General features: G+C 43.6%; 1 protein-coding gene across 2 annotated transcripts in view; it reads right to left on the bottom strand.

Moving 5' to 3' along the window:
- Nucleotides 1-3,540: 3,540 nt before the first annotated feature.
- Nucleotides 3,541-26,062, bottom strand: part of ARL6IP1 (ARL6 interacting reticulophagy regulator 1) — a 27,484-nt gene continuing 4,962 nt past the window's right edge. The window contains exons 4-7 of one of the 2 annotated variants that reach the window (XM_085890985.1): nucleotides 8,691-8,808; nucleotides 8,373-8,457; nucleotides 4,098-4,212; nucleotides 3,541-3,989 (exon numbers count right to left, since the gene is read on the bottom strand). In XM_085890985.1, coding sequence (XP_085747111.1) covers nucleotides 3,896-3,989; nucleotides 4,098-4,212; nucleotides 8,373-8,457; nucleotides 8,691-8,808 — 412 coding nt within the window. In that variant the 3' untranslated portion in view covers nucleotides 3,541-3,895. Of the gene's footprint in view, nucleotides 4,213-8,372; nucleotides 8,458-8,690; nucleotides 8,809-26,062 lie in introns of both variants that reach the window. The other variant, XM_085890986.1, reaches the window with a different exon arrangement.

Genomic DNA, 26,062 nt, shown 5'->3' on the forward strand with positions numbered 1-26,062 from the left:
GTGGTGGGGGTGAGGGTCGCCGCTGACGGTTCAAACCCCGGCTGAATCATACCAAGAACAACGATAAAACTGGTCTTTCTAGTTGGTTTATTAATACATACATGTCAGTTGATAACTGAGAAAATGCTGAATTGGTCACAAATTATTTGGGAAAATTGCATGCAATTGTTGAAGAAGACAATCAACGAACGCCTTCATACTTGGTGACTGGAATGCTAATCTGCTAAATTTCTGAGATGAATATGCTTGTACTGTGTCTCATTATCTTCGCCTTGATGTAGACACATACCATACAACATATACATGCGTCACCTATGCTCATCACACTGTGTCACAACATCCTGGGTGTGTTCCATTACCAACTTGAAGGGCACTCGGTAGAGCGCGTACCTCCTCCATGTAATGCCTGATCCAAGAGAAAATATTTGGCCCAATACATGTTTGAAATTGAAAAATAAATATGTATTGAGAAATAGTGAGGACAGACACACACACATACAAAGGCATGCCAATCTTGCATGTTCTAACGTGGCATTAAAGTATTGCTCTCGTTCATAAGTCTCGTTTTTGCTGTGATTCACTGACCTAGAGTCCCCCTAACTACCTTAGTGGCACCTGTTTTTCTTTACCTACAGCTGCCTGGCATTGTCCTATCTGCTAACCCCAGTATCTATTACCACCCCCAAATCCTTCTCCTGCATGACAGGCTCCCTTGCATCATCTCGATTTTAATTTTTCTTATCCATCCCCAACACCTTACACTCGCTCAGGTTAAATTCCATCTGCCAGTCTTTTGCCAAATCCATACAAGTATCAATACTCTCTTGTATCTGTTCACCACCCCCTCTGCTATCCACCTTACCTCCAAGCTTTGTGGCATCTGCAAATTTGGAAAGCCTACTCTTCACCCCATTATCCAAATTGTTGATGTAAATATTGAATAGTAATAGTTAGAGTACTGACCCCGAGGTACCCCAATCCTTACATCCTCCCACTCACAGCCACTCTTTGCTTCCTACCACTAAGCCAGTTTCCAGTCCAGTTAGCTACCTGACCAGCCACTCCACAAGTCCTCACCTTGGCCAACAACCTCCGATGTGGTAGCGTATAAAATGCCTTCTTAAAGTCTCGGTATACTCTTGCTATGTCCACTGCCATCCCTCATTCACCCAAGCAGACACTGCTTCATAGAACTCTAAAAAAATTGTTGGACAGGAACTCCCTTTGCTAAACCCAAGCTGACTACTTTTAATTAGTTTGTATTTGTTTAAATGGTTCTTCATCTGGTCCCTAATCCATGTCTCCAACACCTTCCCCACAAATGAAGTCAAACTAACATAGTAACAAGTCCATAGTTCAATTCTTCTCCGGATCCTTTCTTAAACAACGGTGTTACATTTGCTACTCTCCAATCCTCCGGTAACTGTCCTGACTCCAGCGAGTTATTAACAATATCCGTTAACATCTTGCTTACCTGCTCACTCAGATTATTTTTTTTTTAATCAGGAGGAAGTGGAGGCAGGTTAGAAGTTCCTGGGAATTTTAAACTAACACTAAACTAAAAACTAAAAAAAAAAAAACTTTTAAACAAAAAAACTTTTTCCAGCTCAATCCCATGGCAAATTGCTCTATTTTCTTTTTTGCAGGGTCAAAGGCTTGTGATAGAGTTACAACACAATTCATGAAAACACATGCAGGCACACTATGTATTATTTAACTCACCTGGAATTTAGTCTGGCGAGTTTATGCGATCGAGCAGTGTTCGTAAACACTTCAGTCATTATCGCTTGAACCAAACACGATTCTGATGAAACTTGTCCACAAGCTTCATATCTGATGCGGAAGGAAGGTGTAATTGACTGCATCAAAATCTGCGCTCATCAAGGGGGTCTACGGTGGGTGGGAAGTTGGAACCCCTAAAAAAGGTGTTTGCCCTTGTTACGGTTGTGGGGGTAGATGGAGGAATTTCATCGGAAAGTTAGGATTGAATAGAGTTTTGACCCGTGGACGTGCAGGAGATTTCTCGATGTAAATAAAGTATAGGGAAACTGTGAGCTTCAGTGTTATACGTCACCACACGGGAAGGGTGGTGCGGTGTTAATCAGATAGGGATTAAGGATAAGTTTCCCCCAGTCTGCAATTGCCTGTTGTGACTTATTCCTACATTGATGCATTTACAAGCAAGCCATGAAGGAGGTGCGTTTTTATAACAACCACCACAAGCGAGCCAGGCGTGCCGAGCAGGCAGAAGCCCCGCCTTCCCGGGTTTCATGTGTGCAAGCCACGCCGCAGGTGGATGGTTGTTCGGTGTGATGTCGAAGAGAGATCGGGAGCGAACACATGTTTGGTGCGAGGGACGCACGCGGTCGAGAGAGGAACGCGGCTGGGACGGAGGATCTGGCTTTGCTCTCCTCACGGCACAACAAAATGGCTGCGTGATCCTCGTGTCGTGCTGTGAATTGGCTCGTGTAGTGGAGCAAGATGTTGGCCATTGACTCTTGGGTGATATGAGAGACCGACCTTGAAGCCTCAGACGGCGAAGAGACTGCGACATTCTGCAGAGTGCCACGGATCGGCGAGTGCAATCGACGACAAAGCTGCACAGTGGTCTCTGAGCCCTGGTGTTGAATACCGCTACAAATTGCCTCACGTACGTTTTTCCCGCTGCGAGAGAGCGGCTTGGCGCCATTGTGGGCGCATCGACACGTGCAGGATGAAGTGCCTCAATGCCAAGTTCCATAAAGACCATCTCTGGACTAAGCCAAGTGTCAGAATAAAGGGATAATTTGCTTTTCTTTTGTTTCCCCTTGTCTGTATAAGTGTCTGTGTGTAGAGGCGCCTCGACTTAGATCTTAGTTTAGCTCACGTATTGTTACATTTTGAATTATTGCCTCTTGTAAATATTTGTTTATGTTAAGTTGCTGTGTTCATGTATTTGTTGTGGGGTTTGAGTATAACCCCCCCATATGCCTCCATCTGTGCCTCCGTTGCTCTGCCAGTTCCATGCCAATGCCCCTCCCACACGCGTTATAATCTCTGAGGATCAACGCACCCCCCTCCCAAGGAAAAACTGTTCGGCTATCCAGGCTGACTGGTGTTAACAGCCCGTCCACCACCTTTGGGTCAGGGGATTAACTTAACCGCCCAGAACCGTGACACCTCTCGTCGCCGAAACTACACAAACAATTTCGATGAAACCTGCCCACAACTTTCATCACCTGTGATGTATCAAAGTTTGTTCATGGCATTATTAAAATAAATAAATAAAAAGCAGGGGCTAAGGGGGTTTGAGTGATGGTTATTCCTGAACCTGGTGAGCTTCTTGGGGCATGGTCCTATATTTTTTTTTAATAAAATGGATGACCCACAAAAATTTTTAATGGAGGAGAAAAAAAGTTTGCTGTTCACAATTCATGCTATGGTGGGGGGAAAGCAGGCAATTACATAAATTAACGACTTACTTCCTTGCAGCAAACCTGTAATATGTACATTATCATCCAACCGATGGGAAAAAAATTACAGAAAAAAAATTCCAAAAACTACCAACTTTAACTCACCTTTAATCTATTTTTTTTTTTTCAAATAATACAACAAACAATTTGACAATGTGCAAATATTTTGCATTATTAATAAGTACTGATAGCAGTGGAGCTTATGCGTTTATGGATCCACATTTGTAAACGATATATTTCGAGTATCCGGGAGTTAAAGTGAGGCTTAAAGTGGAAGCAAGTGGCGTCATCATTTTACCCCCATTCTCCATCAATTACCACTCACTTTCCTTCCTCCAAGCTCACTGCATTTATCTTAACTTATCTCATCCTTTCCACTTCCTCTCCTTTTCTGAATTTATATTTGTTCATTTGACATATACCACCAACCTCCAAACCCAATACTACTGCTTGCAAAAAAATAAAAATAAACAACCAAATGACCCCTTGCTGCTGCTCTTCAGTGCATTGCGCTCGAGGCTTGTAGCTATGTTTGGCCTAAAATAGCAAATGAGATAGTACAGTAGATGTCAGTTCCAAGAAAGACAAAAAATAAAAATAAAATTTTTTTTAAAAGGAGAGCAGAGGGTAAAGGTTAGACTTCACTCTTTCTTGATTTCCTTGCTTGGCATGACCTTTTTGACTTCTCGCTGCACAATACCAAGAGTCTTTCCAACAATGTTGTGATGCTTCATGCCAGGCAGTAGCAGCAAGGTAGAAACTGGAATGCAAGGTATTCATTAGTGGCAAGCATTTTAGAACAGCTATTGCATATTTACTGATAGATAAAAACAAATGTCAATGATAACGGCACTCTGTAGAGTGCATACCTTAACCAGCATGAACAGTTTATGTTTTGTATCCCAATGAAAGACCTGATCTGTATCTGGACTTGAACCAAAATGTAATTGGCTTGTTCTTGTCACCTACACGAGTCATCCACCTAGTTTTGATGCAACTCATAAATCCATCCACAACTTTTTGAAATATCGTGCTGGATATCATTTTTGTGCCCATCTCTCAATTGTGAAGAATCACTTTAAAATTCTAGTCATCAGATCTTCACCAGAATCCCCAAAATAAAAATTGTCCTCGTCACACACCCAACCTGTCCAAAAATTTCCGTCCGAATCTGTCCACAATTTAAGATATACTGTTCACAGAAAGACAGACAAACAGAGGTGGAAACAACCTCCGCCCACCTTCAGTGGTGAAGGAAATTAAAAGGGACAATTACAGTAGACGCCGCTTTATAAATCCACGGTTATAAAATCCAGCCGCTTACTGTGACCAAAATGAGTTGGAACGGAATTTTACATATTGAAATCCGCCGTTTAATAAATCCACCTGCTTGGCACATGCGCGGTCTCAACCTAAGCTTGATGTAGTATGCGCTGCTGTGGGGGTGTGTGTTTCGACATGCTGAAGGCCTACTTTCGAGACCAGCTTCGCTAGAACATCATTGATACTATCGATGATAGCCAGGAATAACTTGTAGCCAACAAAATCTTCAAAAAGGTAACGCTGTTGGACACGATGAATATGCTCGATGTTGCGTTGGAAAAAGTTACGGCAGAAATGATTCGGAACTGTTGGCGAAAGGGAGGATTTGTTGGAGAACCAGACCCAATGCCAGAAATGGAGCCACTGCCCTCGCCACCACCCTGGCTCACAGCCAAAGTGTTCGATCAATGGATCACCATTGACGACATTGAGACAACAGGTGAAATTACGGAAGAGGAAATGACCGACCAGCTCGTCGGTCAGATTCTCGAAGCCACCGAGCACATAGCTGAAGAAGTGGAAGAAGAAAGCGACGACGAACCCGAGCCGATGTCAACAGCGTCAGAGATGCGGACTGCACTCGCCAAATTGGACAGGGGACTGCAGCTCTCAGGTTTTGCCAATCCCGATTTCCACCACGTGACGGATTCAATAAAGGAACATTTGCGCAAAACCTTCCCTCCCAAGCAAGCGACCTTGCAGAGATTCTTTTGAACAATCCCCTTGTCACAGTTTGATAAATCAATGTTTTTGTAGCATAAAGCAGTGTTTAACAACATTCGCCTTTTGTCTTATCTATCCAGTAGGTGGCTGAAAATAGGTTCTCCACTTAATTAATCCAGCCGGTTAATAAATCTAAACGGCGTGGTCCCATGGTGGATTTATAAAGCGGCGTCTACTGTACTGAACGATTCGAGAACAGTTCAATTATTGGTCTAATTTGCCGTCAGTGATCGCAATCATTTTGGGTTTTGGGTGTAAAAATTTTAGAGCTTGGATATTTTACCTCCACCACTGAAGGTGGATGGAGGTTATGTTTTCTATTTCTTCAGTTCTTTTTTGTTTTATTTGAGATGACTCCATTACTGGAGTCTTCAACGTAAAACAATAAAAATGGAATGTCACTTAGTAAGGTGTCATGATATGCATCTACAACAGTATGGATACGAAGAGGCATGGAATAAACAAGGGTCTGATACTGTTCTGCAGGAATATGGCACCTTCTTCCACAAAGAAGTCCTCCAATTCAGGTCAGTTTGATGGAGGTGGAAACCGCCATCTTCGGCACCTCTCCAGACAGTCCCACAAATGCTCTATGGGATTGACGTCCAGCAATTGGGAGGGCCATGGAAGATGGGTAACTTCGTACTCCTCAAACCACACGGTGACAACATGTACCTTATGTCCTGGGGCATTGTCATCCAGAAAGACACCCCTACCAGCAGGAAAGGAATGGCGCATCATGGGATGCAGATGCTCGCTCAATTCGGTCATGTAGCACGCTGCATCAACCGTGCCTTCGAATGGAATGAGTGGATTCAGACCATGTCAGGAAAACACGATCACACCGTTATGGAATCGCCAGAACCTTTCACTGTTGGAGCCAGGCACTCAGGGCTATAGAGCTCGCTTTGCTGTCGCAACATGTGCACACGTCCATTCGTTGAGAACATGGTGAAGAATGACTCATCAGACCACGTCACATTCCTCCACTGCTCGGCAGTCCATTGCCTATGCTCCTTGCATCACTGGACCCACAAAAAGACATTGCCAGGTGTTATGAGCAGTTTGTGCATAGCAACCTGGCTATGGTCTTCCCGCCCTGTGCAGTTCCTTTCTGACCGTTTCACAATACAGAATGCTCATGACCCACATTGAATTCTGCACACAGTTTGTCCATCATTGCTATCCCATTTCGCTTTTCAGTCCGGACTAAAGCCCATGCATCACGTTTGTCGAATATGCGCTTCTGCCCACGGTTGCCCTTCGATGATGACGTCTTTCCTTCATTTTTCCAAAGACTAAGACTTGTAAGACTAAGATTTTTCCTAAGAACCATTCCTAAGACTTGTTGGGTGCTCAAGAGTCTAGATCAGCCCATAGGCTATGCAGCATACCTGAAACCACAGGCGGTGTGAACGAACACACACTCAGTGATATGTGTGGATAACTTTGACCTAATCCACATTCAAGGTCCAAAATCAACTCATGGTGAGAACAAAGTTAAATGTAAAAATGCTCTTGTTACAGTTAGAGTAGAAAACTTTATCAAACTGTTATTTGTCAAACTATATCTCTCCAAAAGGACCATCTGGACCCCCCCCGCCCCCATCTACTTTCTCAATAATCTTCTTGAAGAAGTCCTTTCATTCAAACTTTTGGGTCTCACTCAGCCAAGACTTTTGTTGGGCAAACCACATTTCGAAGTTGGTCTCCAAAGTCAGTCCCTGACTGGGCATCCTCTGTCATGCAAAACCCTTCCTTGGCACACCCACCTAAGCTCCTATCCACCGACAAGGCTTTTATCCACAGCTTGAGGGAGTACTGCTCTACTCTGCCTCACATCTTGATCAGCTTCATGCCATGGAAACCAAGGCTTTCAAGATCAATGGAATCTTTCATGATAAAGATCAGTCTATCAGCCTATCACTGACAGGTCAGTGGTCTCTCTGTCTTTTTCCACCTCATTTCTGGTCTTGTCTCTGCATGCTCTGTTTCCCACCCCCCTCCCCCACCAAGTATCTGCAGGATGGACATGATCCACCAGCAACTCCTTCCTCGTGAAACTACCCAAATCCAGAACCACTGCTTGCCTCCCTCATTTATTCCTCTCTTTTCCCACCGATGGAACTGCCTTCCACACTCTCTTCAATCTCATTCTTCTCTCCACGTCTTCAAGACAGCTGTGCACAACCATCCCTTACACAAAGCCACCCCCATGCCTCCAAAATTTTTTGCTTTTGTATCCATCTTGTCCACCCCTTGCATTCTCCCCGAACCCTCATCGTTACCTGCATCCCTCGTTTATCAGTCTACCTTCGACATCTGCCCTGCTGTTCCCTTTGTTATATTGTGTCCTGATCTCTTATGTATCCTAGCACTTCCACAAGGCCAAATCATGTACAAAATGAAAAAAAAATAAAAATAAACACAACCTATACATCGACTTAAAGGTCATTTTACTGCTCAACTAACACCATAACTCTCAAGGGTGAAAGAAGAGTTTGTAGAGAGAGAAAAAAAATAGGTTACCACCTTAACTAACTTTTCCAAATCTACACATTGCAAAATTCCTTTGTGGGAGGGGAGCGGGGAAGGGGTAGGGTGTGAGGAGGGGGGACCCAGCGTTGCCCTGCAACACCGGGTACCTTTGCTGGTCATTAAAAATATCATTATACTTCAGGTTTAAGAACACTTTAGAGTGCAGTGAAAAATATTTTCAAAATCTTCCCCCAGCCCACTCCACGATACAACTGGAGCATCTCATTTCCTTATGGTCACTCTCACGACTGCACTCAAAGTGCTTGCATTATTTATGTGCGCCAGCTGATATTTCTTAAGTATTGATCTTATTTTATCTCCGTTCTAAACACTTACCAACGAGATAAGTGAGCAGCAGGTTATGGATCTTGTAACCAATCCAGGCAGTGGACAGTAGGCCGCCGACAGCTGATAACAGATACTATAATGGTGGGAAATATTGGAGGTGGAAGGAGGAGAGGGGGAGGGAGGAGTAAATATTAAATGATGATGATGCAAGTGGTACAAGTGGTTTCTAAGTCACATTTAACAAAATGTAACCAGAATTTTAAAAGCTTCGAACACAGCAACAAAGTCGAAGGAAAAAAAAAACAAAAACAAAAAAGAGAGAGAGTTTTGTAATGCTCAATAGTTTGAGGTCGTTGATTGACCCACCACTTTCGGTCGACTGTCTCGAAGTTCCAATAGGCGACAAATCCATCCTTGTAGAGCCTGTCGAGCAAGCACTAGCTGTCGGCAAAGCTCATGGAAACGCTGCTGCTGCTCTGTTGTCCTACCCGAGGAATAGTTAGGAGAGTTGGTCAACATCAAAAATAAAAAAATAGAAAAGAAGGGGAAATCCTCTCATCCATGGAATTCACTCAAAGGTTAAGAGTGTGATTGTCTTGATTACAGTTATAAACTAGAGTTCATCGAACATGATACCCCCAAGTAGTGTTCAGGTATATACTTCAATTTTAAAGATAGTTAAAAAATAACAATAAAATCCAGAGTTTTGCGCTACGAATGCAGTCTCGATACCAGAATTATACCCTGTAATAAGACAATGTTGAATCACAATTTAAGAGATGGAGGGTTTTTTTTTTTTTGGAATAGATGGTCGAGGCCCGTGGAAGAGCTAATGCAGTGAATGAATCAGGATGTAACATACAAACATAGGGGCAATACACCTGGGTGCTCACCTGGTGGAGGCTGGATAAGACAACCAGGGAACCACAGGTAGGGATGGATGACCCACAAAATATGTAATGGAGAAGAGAAATAAATACCTTTGGAATGTTTTTTTTTTTAATGCCGTGAACAAACTTTGGTACATACACTGTAAAGTGGTACAACAAACTTTGGTGATGAACGTTGTGGTAAAGTTTCGTCAAAACCGTATGTGTAGTTTCAGAGAAGAAGTTGAAAGTATTTGTGGACAGACGAGACGCCACCCCATAAGCTCCCTGGAACCACGTTCCAGGTGAACTAAAAACAGGACACAAAACACACATGCACGGGGTGCACAACTTCAAGGAGGGAAAACTGGAATAATGGAAGGAGGGGGGATTTCGGTGTGGTGAACATGGTTAGAATAGATCATAGTTTAGGATTGGGGACGATCGAAGATGGTGGTGAAGAGCCATCTTGAAGACATGGAGGGAAGAATAACATTGTAGAGGATGTAGAAGTTGATTCCACAGGTTGGGGGGGGGGGTGAAAGGAGGAGGAGATTGGACCATACTCTGTGCAGAGCGTTGGTGCTGCTTAAGCAGTCTCCTTGGCTATTAGACACAAATCCTGGATGGGTCGCCACTCCGACGCAGTATACCAGCAAACTGGCACTCATTTTGCCGACATCGTAAGGATGACAGGTCCTTCCGGGGGGGGGGGAAGAGGAAAAATGAGTGGAAGTGAGCAGGGTTCCTTGATTTAGGTAGTTTCACCAGAAGTGGGTTGATTGTGGATGGTGTGAGCTGTGCGGAAACCCGGGGGGGGGGCAGAAAGCATGGACAGAGCAGAGGGTGCAAGACCAGAAAGGAAGCGGTAGAACACAGAGTTCACCAACCTATCTGCGACGGCAAAGTGATAGACCCAAAGATTCAGCTTCAGCGTGGGAGATTCCAATGATCTTGAAGGCTTTGGTTTCCATGGCATCAAGCTGAGCAAAATGTGAGGCAGGGGAGCCAGCCCAGAGGGAGAGCAGTGCTCCATCAAGCTGTGGATGAAGGACTTGTAGGTGCGTCGGAGTTCAGGTGTGCGAGGACTTTATACGACAGAGAATGCTCAGTCAGCAGCTGGCTTTGGAGGCCAACATTGAAATGTGGTTTGCCAAAGAAAGATCATGGCTGATAGTGAGACTGGAGTTTGAATGACTGAACTTCCTCAAGAGGATTGTTAAGAAAGTAGATGGGAGGGTTTGCCAGATGGTCCTTTTGGACAGAGATAGTGAGAGTGTGAGATTTGTCAGGATTGAAAGACATATTCCAAGTGTTTGACCAGCTTGTGGTTTTTGTAAGGTCTGAAGGATTAGGGATGTCATGGCAGATAGATAAATAATATTTTCCAGAAAGTGAGAGATCATTGATGAATATTAGGAAAAGGACTCAGCCCAGGACACCACCTTGGGACACACCAGCCTTGACAGGGAGGGGAGATGAAAGGATTCCATTGAGTGCTACACTTTGGCTATCAGAGTAGAGAAACATGTTGGCTACGAGAGTAGAGAAAGTCAGTAAGCCACGTGCGGATTTGGCCTTGGATGCTATAGGCAGATAGTTTGGAGAGCAAGGCAGGATGCTAGACTATATGAAATGCAAAAGATATGCCCAAAGAGACGGCCTCCATCCATTTTTGGGCGAGTACAAGCAGCATGTACAAAGTAGAGTGACCTGGTCTGAATCCAAATTGGTGCTCTGAGATGAGGTTGTTGGAGAACAGGAAAGATTTCATTTCAACTGCGATGATGGATTCCATAACGTTGCTGATGATTGGAAGTAAGCTGATAGGTCTGTCATTGAGAGGATAAGTTTTTGCGCCTTTTTTATGTAGTGCAGTAATGTTGCCGGATGTCCAAGCAGATGAAAGATGACCAAGCACAAGTGACAGGGTGCAAATGGCAGAGAGAGGATGAACAAGACCAGCAGAGCAGGTTTCTAGGACAGGTGAGCTGATGCCATCTGGTACTGGACCAGAGACAGAGTCGAGAGTTGAAATAACGTTCTCTACTTTAGGTGCAAAAGGCAGAGTCCAGGAGCATTTCGGTATGACAGGAAAGGATGGGTATCAAGAGTGAGGGGTTGGGACACGGGATTTGGAAGCGAGCACAGAATTGAGGCATTCGGCCTTCTCATTGAGCAGAATCGGTCGTGGTGCCATTTGAAGAAAGAGAAGGAATGGAAAGGGAGCATACTCCAGAAACACAGTTTAATAAGGCACCACCAGGTTTTAGAGGAGGGTTTTATTTGAAGTTTGAAACTTCATACTTGAGATTGGACAGATGGTATTTTCTGGCTCTCCTGAAAGTGGACACACACTGTCATGGACATTTTGGAATGCACTGAGATTACCTTCGGGTGGATTTGCCTTCCAGGAAGACAAGGCAAGTCGTTTCAGAGCGACTGCTCCACCACAGGATTCAGTGTGCCATGGCCAGGAAGAAGGGGAGGATAATTGAAGACGAGATGGGATGAATATGTGCATGTGAGAGAGCAGGTTTCTGTGGAAGAATTCCCAAGCCAAGTTGATATCAGGGGTAGTATATATGGGAGACCAAGCCTGGTGTTGGCTTCGTGGTTAAGGTGGCTGGTTTGGGACCTTAGGGTCCTGAGTTGGAGCCCCTGTAGTTCATTGAATTAGCACCAGGTGGGGTTGACTCAGCCTGTCATCCTTCTGAGGCCAGCTAAATGACTACCACTGTACTAGGGTAATAACCATTTTGGGAAACATGCATCGGAGTGGCGACCCGTCCAGGACTGCACATCTTGCCAATGAAACTGCCTCGGCAGCACGATGCACATTTACGGCTCAAAAGGAATGGTATTATTATATATGGGAGACCAGTCCTGAAAAGAGATGGCAACTTGCAGTCCCTGCCAATCTGCTTGAGTGAAATGACAGACTCGTCGGCATTGAGACAGCTCTCTGAGAATAGCCATAGAGATGTTGACATTGATAAGCATATGATCAGATGAACCAAATGGAGTTGAGGAAGAGCAGGAAACATTTGCAGGAAAGTTTGTGGTCATCAAGTCCAGAAGGGAAGATTTGCCATTGGGAGAAATCCAGTTTGGAAAGTTCACAGATAGTCAGTCCCGTGGCTGGTGAGAGAGGTGCCAACACCCAGCCAAGTTGCATGGTGACAAATTAAATTGCCACATATGAGGAAGAGAGAGTTGGGATGAAAGGTTAAAAGTTTGTCCATGTTGTCAGAGAGAGACAGAGATATAGAGACATCACTGTTAAGAGGACAGTACAACACACAGATGAACAAGAGGTGTTAGCAGAGGGGAAGTCGCAGCCAGAAGTACTCCTCAGGGTTACAAAGGCAGCGAAAAATTGAGTTATTGATGTAAAGTGCAACTTTGCTGCTGAGGCTTGGTTCAGGCCTATATAATCGGAAAAGACTAACCGGCGAGAGACACCAAGGAGTTAGGGACGTCCTGTGGGAGGAAGGATTCTGTTAAACAGATGATGTCTGGTTTATCGGCAGCAGCTTGGACTGAGAGATCTGTCAGGTTAGAGCAGGGACTTTGGATGTTTGAGATCCACACATATAGAGATAGGTTTTGGGTGGGGGGGAGGGATGCCATGAGGGGGAGGGTTTGAGTGTGGGGTAAGATTTGAGTGCATGTGGTGTGGGGGAAGGTTTTAGAGGGTAAGGTGAGGGGAAAGCATTTGGGGGGTATGGTGAGGAGGGATGCAGAAGGGGGGGGGGGTGTGGATGTTTTTCCTGATTCCATGTTCCCAACTTTGACAGACGGAGATTTGAATGGTTGTTATACACATCGAGAATCACTGCGCTTTATGAGTGGGGGTGAGGGATGAGGTTTGTGGACGAGGCGCAGAGCAGACAAAACCCTCAAAAAATAATGAAGAAGAGACATATTGTGATGTAGAATAAGCACGTCTGGTATTTATGAGAGAGATACAAGGGTTTGAAATTCATTTTTAAAATGATTTTTTTTACAAATTTCGGATGAATTAGCCAGATTTATTGGGGAAACATCGGGGAACACGACACAAGCAAAGCATCCATGACAATATTATAATTAATCCATAACCCGCTCTTATCTAGGGAGCAACGGATACGAGTTTCGCAGGGGGGCCCAAGCAAAATAAGCCTTAGGCCTGGACAACATGCATACAAGACACGGAGTACTTGGTGGTGCCTCATGGATGAGAGGAAAAGTGTGGAAGGCAAGAATGCGGCTCGTGACAAGCCGATGTCACCGGATTCGAGCGCCCAGACCGAGCATGCAGCGTGGCAAGATGGCGGCGACGTCCTCCTATCGGCCCAGCCCATGCACGCAGCCTCGGTGCGTCCAGCCCCTGTGAGGTCGACGGCACAACAGAGTCAGATCCGGTGTGTGTTCCAGCTGGTTCTTCACAAGGTCCAGTATGGAAATCCAGGCCTGGCCTGTACACCAGATTAGGCCAAATCTGGGTGTTGGACTCTGCAGGTGGATCGATGGGATGAAAAGACATGGTTGAGCTGTGCAGGGAGTAAGGACAGTCAGAGGCTTTCTGGTTGGATTCAGGATCAACCTGGGGATGACCTGCATGTTGGATCCATGGCCAAGGAGGAACAGCTCGTCAAGTCACTCCTCATAAAGCAGATCGCAGATAGAACGAAGCAGTTCCTCTTGCCTTTCGGGGTGGGCTTTTTCAGACCACTCCGGGGACACGTGATTGGTCCATGGTCCGGGTTTGCAGCAGCTCTCCACCAATGGGTTGCTGGCACGTCTTGTTGACTGGCTCTGTCAGGGCGCTGGGTGGGGGCTGGTTAAGAGGGGGGAAGGAAAAAGAAGGCGCCTCTCGGTACACCATCACTGTATGAACACTGGACCGCCTGCGACACCTTCCGACACACATTTAACGTCTGATTACCAAACAACTTGGCTAAACATGCATTTAAGGGGGATCTGGGCTAATCCTATATTTAATAACCCATGAAGGGCCCATTTCCGGAACAATATTTCCTCAGCAACATTTCTTTCAAGAGCTCTGAAGCCCACCCTCATTCTTCCTCTGCAGCATTCTTTCGTGAGCTCCGACGCCCGCCATTTTTTGAGAGCGCACGGGTCGTCATGGTAACCGTGCGCAAGTGGGGCGGGGTGAGCTTGGGGTGGACTGCACCCGCGGAGACGGCCCGGAGATATAAAATGAACGGAAGGTACGTTCTGTGAGGGAAAAAAGCAGGAGAGAGGAAAGTGAGAGAAAAAGCGGAGGCAAAAGAAAGTGGGGCGAAAGAAAGCCAGGGAGGGAGAAGAGAACGAGAAGTAAGCTTGAGAAGCGAGCAAGAAGCGGGTGTAAGCGTGCAAAAGAGGAGAAGGAAGCGAGCGTGTGGGTGTCTGATCAGCACCAACAACGAGACAATTTGTCCTTCCCAGTGCTTGGGCAAGCGAGTGTGTGGTGCGTGTTTGGGTGTGAGCAGCGCCGCCAACAAGTGAGGCATGGGTCGGTCACCAACAACACCAGGGTCTAAACCCGCAACAGACAATCTCGGTTCCCTCCAGACATCGACTGGTGTTCAAGGCTGTTCGCGAGAGGGTGCACGGCAAAGCTGGGTGCTGGTGACGGATGTGACACGCACGCACACATTTCAGGACGTTTTCACTTCACGGACGACTACTTTCTGGTGAGCGAGATGATCCTCCCCCCCTCTTCCCCCCCCCCCCGAATGATCTGTTGGTTACCCATGTCTGTGTTTAGCTGTAAGTCAACCCCCGATAAGCATTTGCTCTGTCTCTTTCCTGGCATTTTGATCTATTTTGCTTTGAAATTAATTCATTTATTTACCTCAGAAAATAAAAAAGTTTTTATTTATTTATTTTATTATTAATAAATCATTTGTCGATGTCCAACCTGTCCGTGTTTGTCCTTTCCTTCCATCGGTCTAGCATTATCCAAACCGAGATAGAATGGGAGGTGATTACCACAGATTTGACCAAAAGATCGTCGGCACGCACCAGCGATTAAAATGCTCGGCCGCTCTAATTAAAATCTAATCGAGATAACATTGGTGCTTTACCGAGGGCACGCTCCCTGCTCAGGTAACCATGACCTCTAGTTAAACGGAATAATTAGACGGTGGACACTGGAACTCGTGGTTGACTGGGTGGCGTTCGTGGTTTTAAAACCCACCGTACCACAACGTAAATTGTGAACGGTGGCCCCAGGTTCGGCTCTACCGAGGACAACCGGGAATTAACCCCATGAGTGACAAGCTGGTGTCTGAGTGACAAGAAACAATACGATACCCGGTGTGAAGACTTCAAGCTACCCCCCTTTCAAGTTACCTCCCGGTAATCTGAAATCGATTTCAAGTTACCCCCGGGGGGTAGCCTGAACCAGATTTCATATTACCCCCCTCTCTGATTTAGCTGAAATGATAAATTCTTATGCCCACAACTCATGATACGTTTATTGAATAGAACACGTAAAACATACAAGAATGAAAGCTCGTCTCAAAGTCTGGAAACATAAAAAAGTCACAAAAACGTTAATTGTATTAAAACCACTCATATACTTGTTCAAAGTGCATGACATATTATATACAAACACAATATATACAAAGATTCAACCAAACAAGAGAAATTTAGAAGGAAAAAGTATAATAATTACAAGAGTGAATATTCATTCGGGATACAGAATCCCAACTAAATTGTGAATTAAAAATACAGTACACTGCACTGTTTCAATTCAACAAAAGTAACAATAACAAAAACTGAACAAATTGCAGGCTTAAAGTAGTGTGACAAATTGCTGATCATAACAGCTTCGTCAGCATGAATGTCTTTTGTATCTATCTTGAGTGGTTTATACTCTAACCATTTATTGTCATTTCCACATTTACAGTACACGTAAATCCGATTGTTGCCATAGCAAAAATCTCAACTTCAGTGCCCCAGGTTCCAAGGAGGGCCATCTTACTCGTGTTTATATGCTCTACAACACCAGAACAGACACCCTGGAACAAAATGACATTGTCCAAAATGAATGAGACAATAATTGTCCTCAACAGACCATGGTCTTCTTGAGTTCCTGTCAGAATCTGACTGAAGCAACGGAACAGACAGTTGCCATCGGGTTTGATTCTGCAGGTCCTGAGGGGCTGATTGATTAGAATGTTGCATGTACCTGATCCATGTTTTAATTTGGTGGAACGTTCAAAATCGAAGTTCAGTTGTTTTGAATGAAATTTCTGCCAATCTTCGCAAACAGGTGTGACTGTAATGGAGTCAGTAGACATGGATTCTGTGATCTCTAGTGAATTATCAACGACAGGTTTTGATGAGGTCTTTTCAAGAAGTTTGGTCCGTTTTGGAGCTGGGGCACTCTGATGTCCTTCATAGGTTTTGTGCTTTTTAATTGGTGAGGATGATTGTTCAACATATCGGGTGAGGTTGGTGGAATTTACTTTCTTTTGTTGCACTTTCTTTTGATCTGAAAGTCGATAGGTGTTTTTGCCACAAACTTCTGCCAGTGTCAGGACCTGTGCGGCGCTCTGTAAAACGCCCTCCCTTTCTGAGCCATGCGTACTAGATTATTGAGCAGAACTTGATCGCCAACACTAAAGTCTTGTCGTTGATGTTTTTTTGTCATATTGTTCTTTTTGAATGGACAGTGCTGATTTAATGTTGGAAGCAACTTTAGCAATCATGCTGTCCCGAATAGACGTCATGATGTCAATTTTGCTGATAATGGATTGATCACTGTCAATGCTGTCCTGATGCTTGGAAGTTTGGTTGTGCTGCAGTTCAACTGGAAGCACAGCTTGCCTGTTGTACACAATTTGGAATCGAGTCATTTTGGTGGAATAATGTTTTGATGTTCGATACCCAAACAGAACTGCTGGTAAGCATTCAACCCAGTTGGAACGGTCCTCAAGGGATTTTATGAATGAATCCTTGATAGTGCGGTTCTGACGCTCCAGAAGGCCATTTGCTTGAGGGTGATAAGCACTCGTTATGTGTTGTTTGGTTCCAGTTAATCTATGCAGCTCAGCTGATGTCTTGTTAACAAACTCTCTTCCTTGATCATTAATTTGTATTTCCACACAACCATGTCGACAGATGATGTCCTCAAACAGAAACTTTGCAACACTTTCTGCTGTGTGATCTTTCAAAGGTCGAGCCTCAGGCCATTTGGAGAAGTAGTCCATAGCCACAACAATACAACAATAACCATCCTCTGTTTTAGGCAGATTGGTGATATCAAGCCCTATTTGGACCATGACTTTACTTGGCACTGGAACAGGATGAAGTTCACAAACATCAACCTTGCAAACAGGGTTAACTTTCTGACAACGACCACAAGCCAAAATAAACTCTGACATCCCTGCCCACATTTTTCCAAGAAAATCTCTCCAAAATCTTTGCCCTGGTTCTGTCGATGCCAATACGACTTCTCAAGCAACGGGCTGTATCACTATCTCCAGAGCCCATGTGTATACTTTTGATAATACGTCTCCGCTCATCCCTATCACGAATTACCAACACCTCTCTGTACTCACTTCCAAAATTTCTGACTCTCTCTGCTCTATGGCGATAGTTGAGTTGACCAGTTCGTTTAACATAATGCTTAGAGAGCCTACATCCACACTTTTTTCATTTTTTGACATTCCAGCAGCATATTTGTTGTTAACAACATAATCAAAGATCACATCAACATTGTCAGCTTTGTCTTGTGAGACAGTTGTAGAATTGAGTTCTTCAGCCATTGTTAAGTTTTTTTCAGCAAAAAACAATATCCAGCAAAGGACTAAAACCACCCTTTCGAGCTCACCGAGGCACCAGAAATGTTGCGAAACCAGAGCGCGGACATCAGCTTGAGGTGTAAAGTTATGATAAGGATGGGGTTTAGCGACTTATTTCCCTCCGAACGCAAACGTAACGCGATGTAAAAACAACGCTAAACGCACGGCACGTCAAACGGAGGCCGCCCTGTTGGGACGTCATGACGTCACAACAGGGTGGCCTGCGTTTTGACGCGTCATGCCATATGCGCAAGTTGTTGAAGGAATGAAGGGTCTGCAGTGGCCGGTAGTTTTTCACAAAAAAACAAAAATATCGACATCGGAAGGCTCTAAAATGTTGAATGGTATGAATCTTGGCACATTCTTACTTTAGAAATTTGAAAAAAATATTGAAAGTATATAGCGAGCTATTGAGGCAGGTGTGACGTGCTCGTGATAATGCTTTAGCACTGATGGTTAACTTATCGTGTTATTTCATTGGTGTGGATTGAACATCGATTCCACAATTCAGGTTTCCAAGTCTGGTCTTGGTACAAGTCACCATTGCATAAAGTACATGGTACCATGGCAATGATTTGTCTATTTAGAAGACAAAATTAAATAATGGGTGACGGACGTGTTATTTCTTTGTACAGGTGTCTGTGTGGTTATTGCCAACCAATGCAAACAATGAAGGAAAGTACATGTTGCCTGGAATCAGCCAGACAAAGTCAATGATAAGTTGGCAAACTTTGATGGTGACCTTGACTGCCTTACACATCACGTTGGCTTCGATACTGTGTGCCTCGATATGTATGTACTTTAATGTACCTGTATTGGATACAGACAAGGGTTTCCCAACTCAGCATCCTCATCAGTAAGCTACCCTGACACTTTCTCGATCAAGAAAGTATTTTCAAGTAAAAGAATGACAACTTAGATACACAAGTAGCTATTGCTATTATTTCCCTTGTACGGACGATACAAATATACCAGCTACAGGCAGTTTGTCAGATGGAAAAATAGATATCTGGCAAGGAGTTGTGTGGTGGCCTGACTTTTGTGGCTTCAGATATCCCCACCTTCCATAAGTGGTCATGTGTAAGCTGTTTTCATTGCCTTTCTTATCCATTGATTTTATTGCGTTGTTACCATAATTGTAAATAGAGTCTGAGTTGGTTAAAAAGATATACCAGTATGTCTATTTGTATCAACTATATTGAAGAAGGATATCATAACAATATGGCAAAAACTATAATTGTATGAGAAATATTGATTTCAATTAATAACATTAAAATAAAATCATTCATAATAAAATCAAAATGCATTGCAAACTCTTTAAAGGCTGTCACGTGGTCAATGGTTTTCCCCTAATTAGTTTTCAACTTCAATTAAATTACTAATTTTTGGAAATAAACATACATAAATAAATTATTTGAGCGGGGTATTCTGAAATCGTAGGGGATAGGATGAAGTCGATTTCAAGTTTCCTGGGGGGGGGGGGGGCGGTAAGATGAAGGAGGGGGTAATTTGAAATCGTTACACCGGGAATACACCCAGAACTGAAGTTAAAGCAGGGCACACTTACAATCTGAAGAAGGCCTTGAAAATACAAATAAATTTACATGACATATTGTACTGGATAAAATAGCAACATAATAACGTACGGCACTCGGTAAAGCACATACCTCTGCCAGGCTGAACAGTTTAAGCTTTGTGTCCCACTGATAGGACGAATCTGGATCCGGACCTGAACCAAAATCGAATTAGCTCGTTATTGTCATCTGATCAATTCATAAATCAAGATTTTTTTCATAACTCGTCCACAACTTTTTGATATATCATGCTATATATAGTTTTTTTTTTTGCCCCATCTCTCAATGGTAAAGAATGACTTTAAAAAAATTGTCGTATCCGGATCCGGATTTGGACCTTCACCAAAATCAAATAGATTCGTCTGTCACACACCCAACCTCTCCACTAAATTTGATGTGAATGTATCCACAGACAAACAAACAAACAAACAAGATCCCACAAATTCAAGATTCTATTAATTTATCCAATGGCAAGACAGACAGACAAGACAGACAGACAGGGTCAATCACCATAGAATGCAGCGTCAGTCAGCAGAGTACACAGCCATAGACGGCGTATTGTGAAGGTGATTTGTGTTCTACAGTGTTCAAGTATACAAATAAATCAAAAATAAAGCTTTAAAGAGGTTTAAAGCAGGAGAAAATAAATTAATACCAGGTTTTACCACCATTTTACCAAGTGTCTATTAGATCACATGAGTATTTCATGAGTTTTTTTTTTTTTTTTTTTTTACAACATGCTTAAAAACAGCGAGTTTGCTGTTCGGAATAATTTTCAATTTTGCTTGACTGCCAAGCAGGCATACAGAGTTTAAATTTTTTTTAACTCACTTCTCTGAGCACAAGCTATCAGGACTAAAGTCTGGCAAAATGGCAAACATGTCTTCATATTCATGATCCGATTCGTGTTCAAAATATAACTCAACTAGAGGGGGAGCACTCGGTAGAGTGCAAAACCTCCGCCGCCAATACTGCTAGGTCACTCAAGTGAACCTGATATCCTAATCATTCAATTTGACGTCAACAGTGCTCACAGAGTTATAGTTTGCAACTTTCCCTTTTACTTTTACATACTCAATTAATTCGTCATAACAAGATTCCTTGAGACAGAAATTGATTTTACATGGGTATATCCACCTGAAGTTCCAAAATTAGCCACAATTATAATTTTAGCATGCTTTTTCTTGGAAATCACTTATAACATGTAGAAATGGAAAAAAAAAAAAATATCGAAATTTTGTTGAAAAAAAAGTTACAAATTTTTTTTTTCTCTAACAATTTTTTTTTGGGGCGGGGGGGGGGGTGTGGAAATCACTTAAAACATGCAGAAATGCAAAAACAAAAATTCAAATATTTTTTCAAAATGGCTGCCATAGCGGCCATATTGGACTTTGGCCAAGTCCAAAATCTAATGGCATGATCCTTGGACCATACCTAATCCCCCCACCAAGGAGTTTTTCCGTAATACTGTTCACAAACAACCAAAACAAACAAGCCGGTAGGCGACGAGGGATTCGCTCGGATCGAAGCGCTGGATACGAGATGCTTTTCATTCTGACCGACCCACCAACGAAGATTCATTGCCAAGACGTATTGGTTCACATACAATTAATTGTTCCTCTGCCTGGCAAGATTTTTCCTATTGCATATTTTGCCAACTGGCACTCCTCATAAAAAATGACGGTAAATAGACACCCTATTCTTGAAGGACTACCATTTGAAAAATAATCGGTTTGCTGGTTTGTGCTGTGGAGCCTCACGTTGCAGCCACACACACAAAACCCGATAAACTTCTCTCAATACTCTAGTTTGACCACACCTCCTGAGCCACACAATATTTTTCATAAGCCACGCCCACTTTCCTACGCCACTCCCACTTTAAATAATAAATAATTGGAGGTGGTGTGTGGGTCGTGGAATCGTTTTCGGTAAATAAATAAATAATTGGAGGTGGTGTGTGGGTCATGGAATCGTTTTCGGTAAATAAATACATAATTGGAGGTGGTGTGTGGGTCGTGGAATCGTTTTCAATAAATAAATAAATAATTGGAGGTGGTGTGTGGGTCGTGGAATTGTTTTCAGTCAATAAATAAATAATTGAAGGTGGTGTGTGGATCGTGGAATCGTTTTCAGTAAATAAATAAATAATTGGAGGTGGTGTGTGGGTCATGGAATTGTTTTCAGTCAATAAATAAATAATTGAAGGTGGTGTGTGGGTCGTGGAATCGTTTTCAGCAAATAAATAAATAAATAAATAATTGAAGGTGGTGTGTGGGTCGTGGAATCGTTTTCGGTCAATAAATAAACATATTATAATATTAGAAATCCACAAAGACAGAAATGCCGGTGATTCCATTTATTTTGGATCCTTTTCACTTTGGTCAATACGTTTGGATTGAGGAGAGATCGAAGGTGGAACGACGGTGTAGTTCCTTACAAACACTGTATACACACACCTTAAATGACGGCAAATAGACACCCGATTTTTGAAGGACTACCATTTGAAAAATAAAACCTCAATCAAAAATCGGCTCGAGTAAAATTTTCTAAATATCTCGAAATGTTTAATTCCGAAGTCTCGTTTCTCTACATTCAAAACTGAAGGACAAGTATTGAAAATACTGTACACGGTTTTTTGGCCACTGTACAGCAACGGGTGGTTGCTAGGCAACAAAATTCAAACGCACACATTCCCAGACCATATGGCAACTGTTGGCAAAGTTTCATCGAAATCAGTTCGCTGGTTCGTGCTGTGGAGCCTCGCGTTGCAGACACACACACAGACAGACAGACAGACAGACAGACAGACAGCCGGAAAACCCGACAATAAGGGATATCTCATATATAGCGAATCCACCAGACAGGGGTGAAAACAGTAACCTCCGTCCATCTTCAATAGCGGAGGTTAATAAAAATAAGTTGTTCTTCGATCATAAAGTGATAAGACAGACAACAGATGGACATGAACCAATTGCTTAATCCCACTTTTCGCTTCGCGCACAAGGGGTAAAAAAGGTCTAAATAGAAGGGCACTCGGTAGAGCGCAGACCTCCGCCACACAATGCCTGATCCATGAGAACATATTGGACCCAATACATTTTTGAGATATCCTGCTATATATCGTTTTTGACCGTATCTCTCAATAGTGAAGAATCACTTTTAAAATTCTCGTCGTCGGATCCCGGGCCGGATCTTCACCAAAATCAAATTAGTTCGTGCTTGTCACACACCCAACCTGTCCACAACTTTTTGACATATCCTGCACACAGACAAACAAACAAACAAGAAAAAGATGTCGTGCAAAATACACCCCCCCCCCTTTCAAAGGTTTCCATGGATACATCAAATTGTCCATTTCATCGAGATTAAAATTGACAATCTTGATCAAAGTTCAAGCCAATCGGATGAAATTATTTTTCAGATTGAAATTGATTTCAGACGTTTGACCTCGAGTTGACCTTTGACCTCAAATAGTTGCATTCTCAATTAAGTAATGGGCTATGCACATTGCTATTTAACTTTCAAGTTCATAGGATGTAAATTATTGATTTTTCAGATGAAATTTGATGATTTTAGAAGTTTGACCTCATAGTTGGTTTTCCAATTCAGTGACGCAATATGCAAATCCTGTTCAACTTTCAAGTAAATTGGATGAAAAATTATTTCAGAAATTTGACCTCAAGATGACTTTTGACCTCAAAATCAATAGGCTTCTCAGTTGAGACTACCTCTTCAACTTGGTAAAGTTTCATGATCAGTTTAGAATTGTGACCTATAGGTGAAAGACAGACAGACAGAATAACAAAATCAACTGACCAACATACTTGAAAAATCTTCGATTTTGCAAGTAACAAGACGACAACGTCATGCAGAGCATGAAACTTGAAAAATCCATGAAACAAATTTGACCTCAAAAATAATTGAGAGTTGAATTGAATGATCAAATATGCAACTCCTCTTCAAATTTCAAGTCAATTGGATGAAAAATGATAATTTTAGAAATCCGGCCGATGTTGACCTCAAAAAATAATTGGAGAATTGAATTCAATTCAACCCAACTAAGGATAATCTCAGTTCCTTCCATAAAGCTTTGAACAAGTGTGTGTTTACACTCAGGAGAGCCAGAAAACAACATCTTTCTAATCTCAAGTCTGAACTCTCAAAGCTCTCACCCTCCTCCAAATCCTGGTGGCGTCTAATCAAATCTGCTTCTGATGTATGTCCCCTCTCCATTCCCTCCCTTACCTCAAATGGCCGCACTGCTGAGACCGCACGTGAAAAGGCTGAATGCCTAAACTCGGTGTTTGCATGGAAATCTTGTGTCCGCAACCCATCGCTTTCTGGACCTACCTTACCCATTCACAACCAACTGTTCCTGGACTCTGTGTCCTTTTCATCTGACAAAGTGGAGAGCTTGCTGTCAAACCTCGCCTCAGATTCTGCAACCGGTCCAGACGGCATCAGCCCACGTGTCCTAAAAACCTGCTCCTCTGCTCTTGCTCGCCCTCTCTCTGTTCTATTCACCCTCTCTCTGTTCATCTGCCATCTGCTTGCAATTCAGCAAACATTACCGCACTGCATAAAAATGGTGCAAAAAGAGATCCCTGCAACTACAGACTAATCAGCTTTCTCCCAATAATCAGCAAGGTTATGGAATCCATCATCGCTTCCGACATTAAATCCTTCCTCTTATCCAATGACTTGATTTCCGATCATCAATTGGGTTTCAGACAAGGTCACTCTACCCTTGATATGCAGCTTCTGCTCTCCCAACAATGGATGGATGTTCTCAATGCCAGACATGAAATCAGAGCCATATCCCTTGACATATCACATGCTTTTGACATGGTCTGGCACCTTGCACTGCTCACCAAGCTCTCTTCCTATGGTATCCAAGGCCATCTCCACTCATGGCTCACAGACTTGCTCTCCTGTTGCAACCAACGTGTGACCCACTCATCCCCTCTTCCTGTCTAGGCTGGAGTTTCTCCAAGGCAGCGTTCTGGGCCCTGTTCTTTTTCTGGTTTTCATCAATGATCTCTCCGACTCTCTGGAAAATCCTCTTTATCTCTTTGCTGATGACTCCACCCTCTGCCGTACCATCTGTCGTCCCATAAATCGGCAAGCAGCAGCTTCTTCGTTCTCTGCAGATCTGGGTAAAAATCACGAGCTGGTCCAACACGTAGAACATGTCTTTCAATCCTGACAAATCTCACACTCTCACTACGTCTCTCCAAAAGGACCGTTTAGACCCCCCCCCCATCCACTTTCTCAACAATCCTCTGAAAGAAGTCCTTTCTTTCAAGCTTCTGGGTCTCACTATCTGCCATGATCTACCCTGGGAAAGCCACATTTCCAACCTGGCCTCCAAAGCCAGTCGCAGACTGGGAATCCTCCGTCGTGCAAAGTCCTTCCTCGGCCCACCTGAGCTCCTGACCACACACAAAGCTTTTGTCCGCAGCCTGATGGAGTACTGCTCTCCCCTCTGGGCTGGTGCTCCTGCCTCTCACCTTCCTCGGCTTCACGCTGTGGAAACCAAGGCATTTCGGATCATTGGTATCTCCCGCGATGAGGTCGAGTCTTTGGGACTCTCTCTCACCTCAGGCAGGTCGGTGGTCTTTCTGTCTTCTACAGTCTCCTCTCAGGTCTCCCCCCCCACTCTGTCTGCAATTTGTCCCCACCATATTTCCGCAGGGCGCTCAAGGTCCGCCAACAACCCCCTTCTGGTAGAACTACCAAAATCACGAATCAATGCTCACCTTCACTCTTTCATTCCTCCTTTTTCCCGCCTTTGGAATAAACTCCCTCACTCTATTCAATCCTATTCTTCGCTCCAGGCCTTCAAAACAGCTGTTCACCACCACCTATCTCCCCCCATCCAAAGCCACAATCTTTTCCACCCCCGTTAATTCACCCCAAACCCACCTCTTTCAAATTCGCTGCTTTGTCAGGTCCTGAAAGTCCCTGTAATGTCCATCTTGTATACCCCGTGTGCCCCATCCCATCCCTCTCCCTTCCACAGATCTCCTAATGTCTGTTCCCCCACTGTTTTGTCCTTCCCACTCCCGCCCCTCTTGTATCATGCCCCCCCTTGCTGTGCGTTGTGTGTTAACTCTCATACAAGCCTTGACATTGTATACCCAAAAAAAATAAAAATAAAAAATAAAAAAAAATAAAAAAGTGACCTGATATGCACTGATGAGCAAAAACATTATGAATACTGGCAGGTGAAGTGAATAACATTGATAATCTTGTTGCAATGGCACCTGTCAAGAGGTGGGATATATATATATATTCGGCAGCAAGTGAACAGTCAGTTCTTGAAGTTGATGTGTTGGATGCAGGAGAAATGGGCATGAGTAAAGACCTGAGCGACTTTGACAATGGCCAAATTGTTATGGCCAGACGACTGGGTCGGAGTACCTCTGAAACGGCAAGGCTTGTGGGGTGCTCCCGGTCAGCAGTGGCGAGTACCTACCGACAGTGGTCTAAGG

This window comes from Eptatretus burgeri, chromosome 8 (assembly GCF_056783735.1).
Source record: "Eptatretus burgeri isolate ZD-2024b chromosome 8, Ebu_testis_v1, whole genome shotgun sequence".
NCBI classification, from domain to species: domain Eukaryota; kingdom Metazoa; phylum Chordata; class Myxini; order Myxiniformes; family Myxinidae; genus Eptatretus; species Eptatretus burgeri.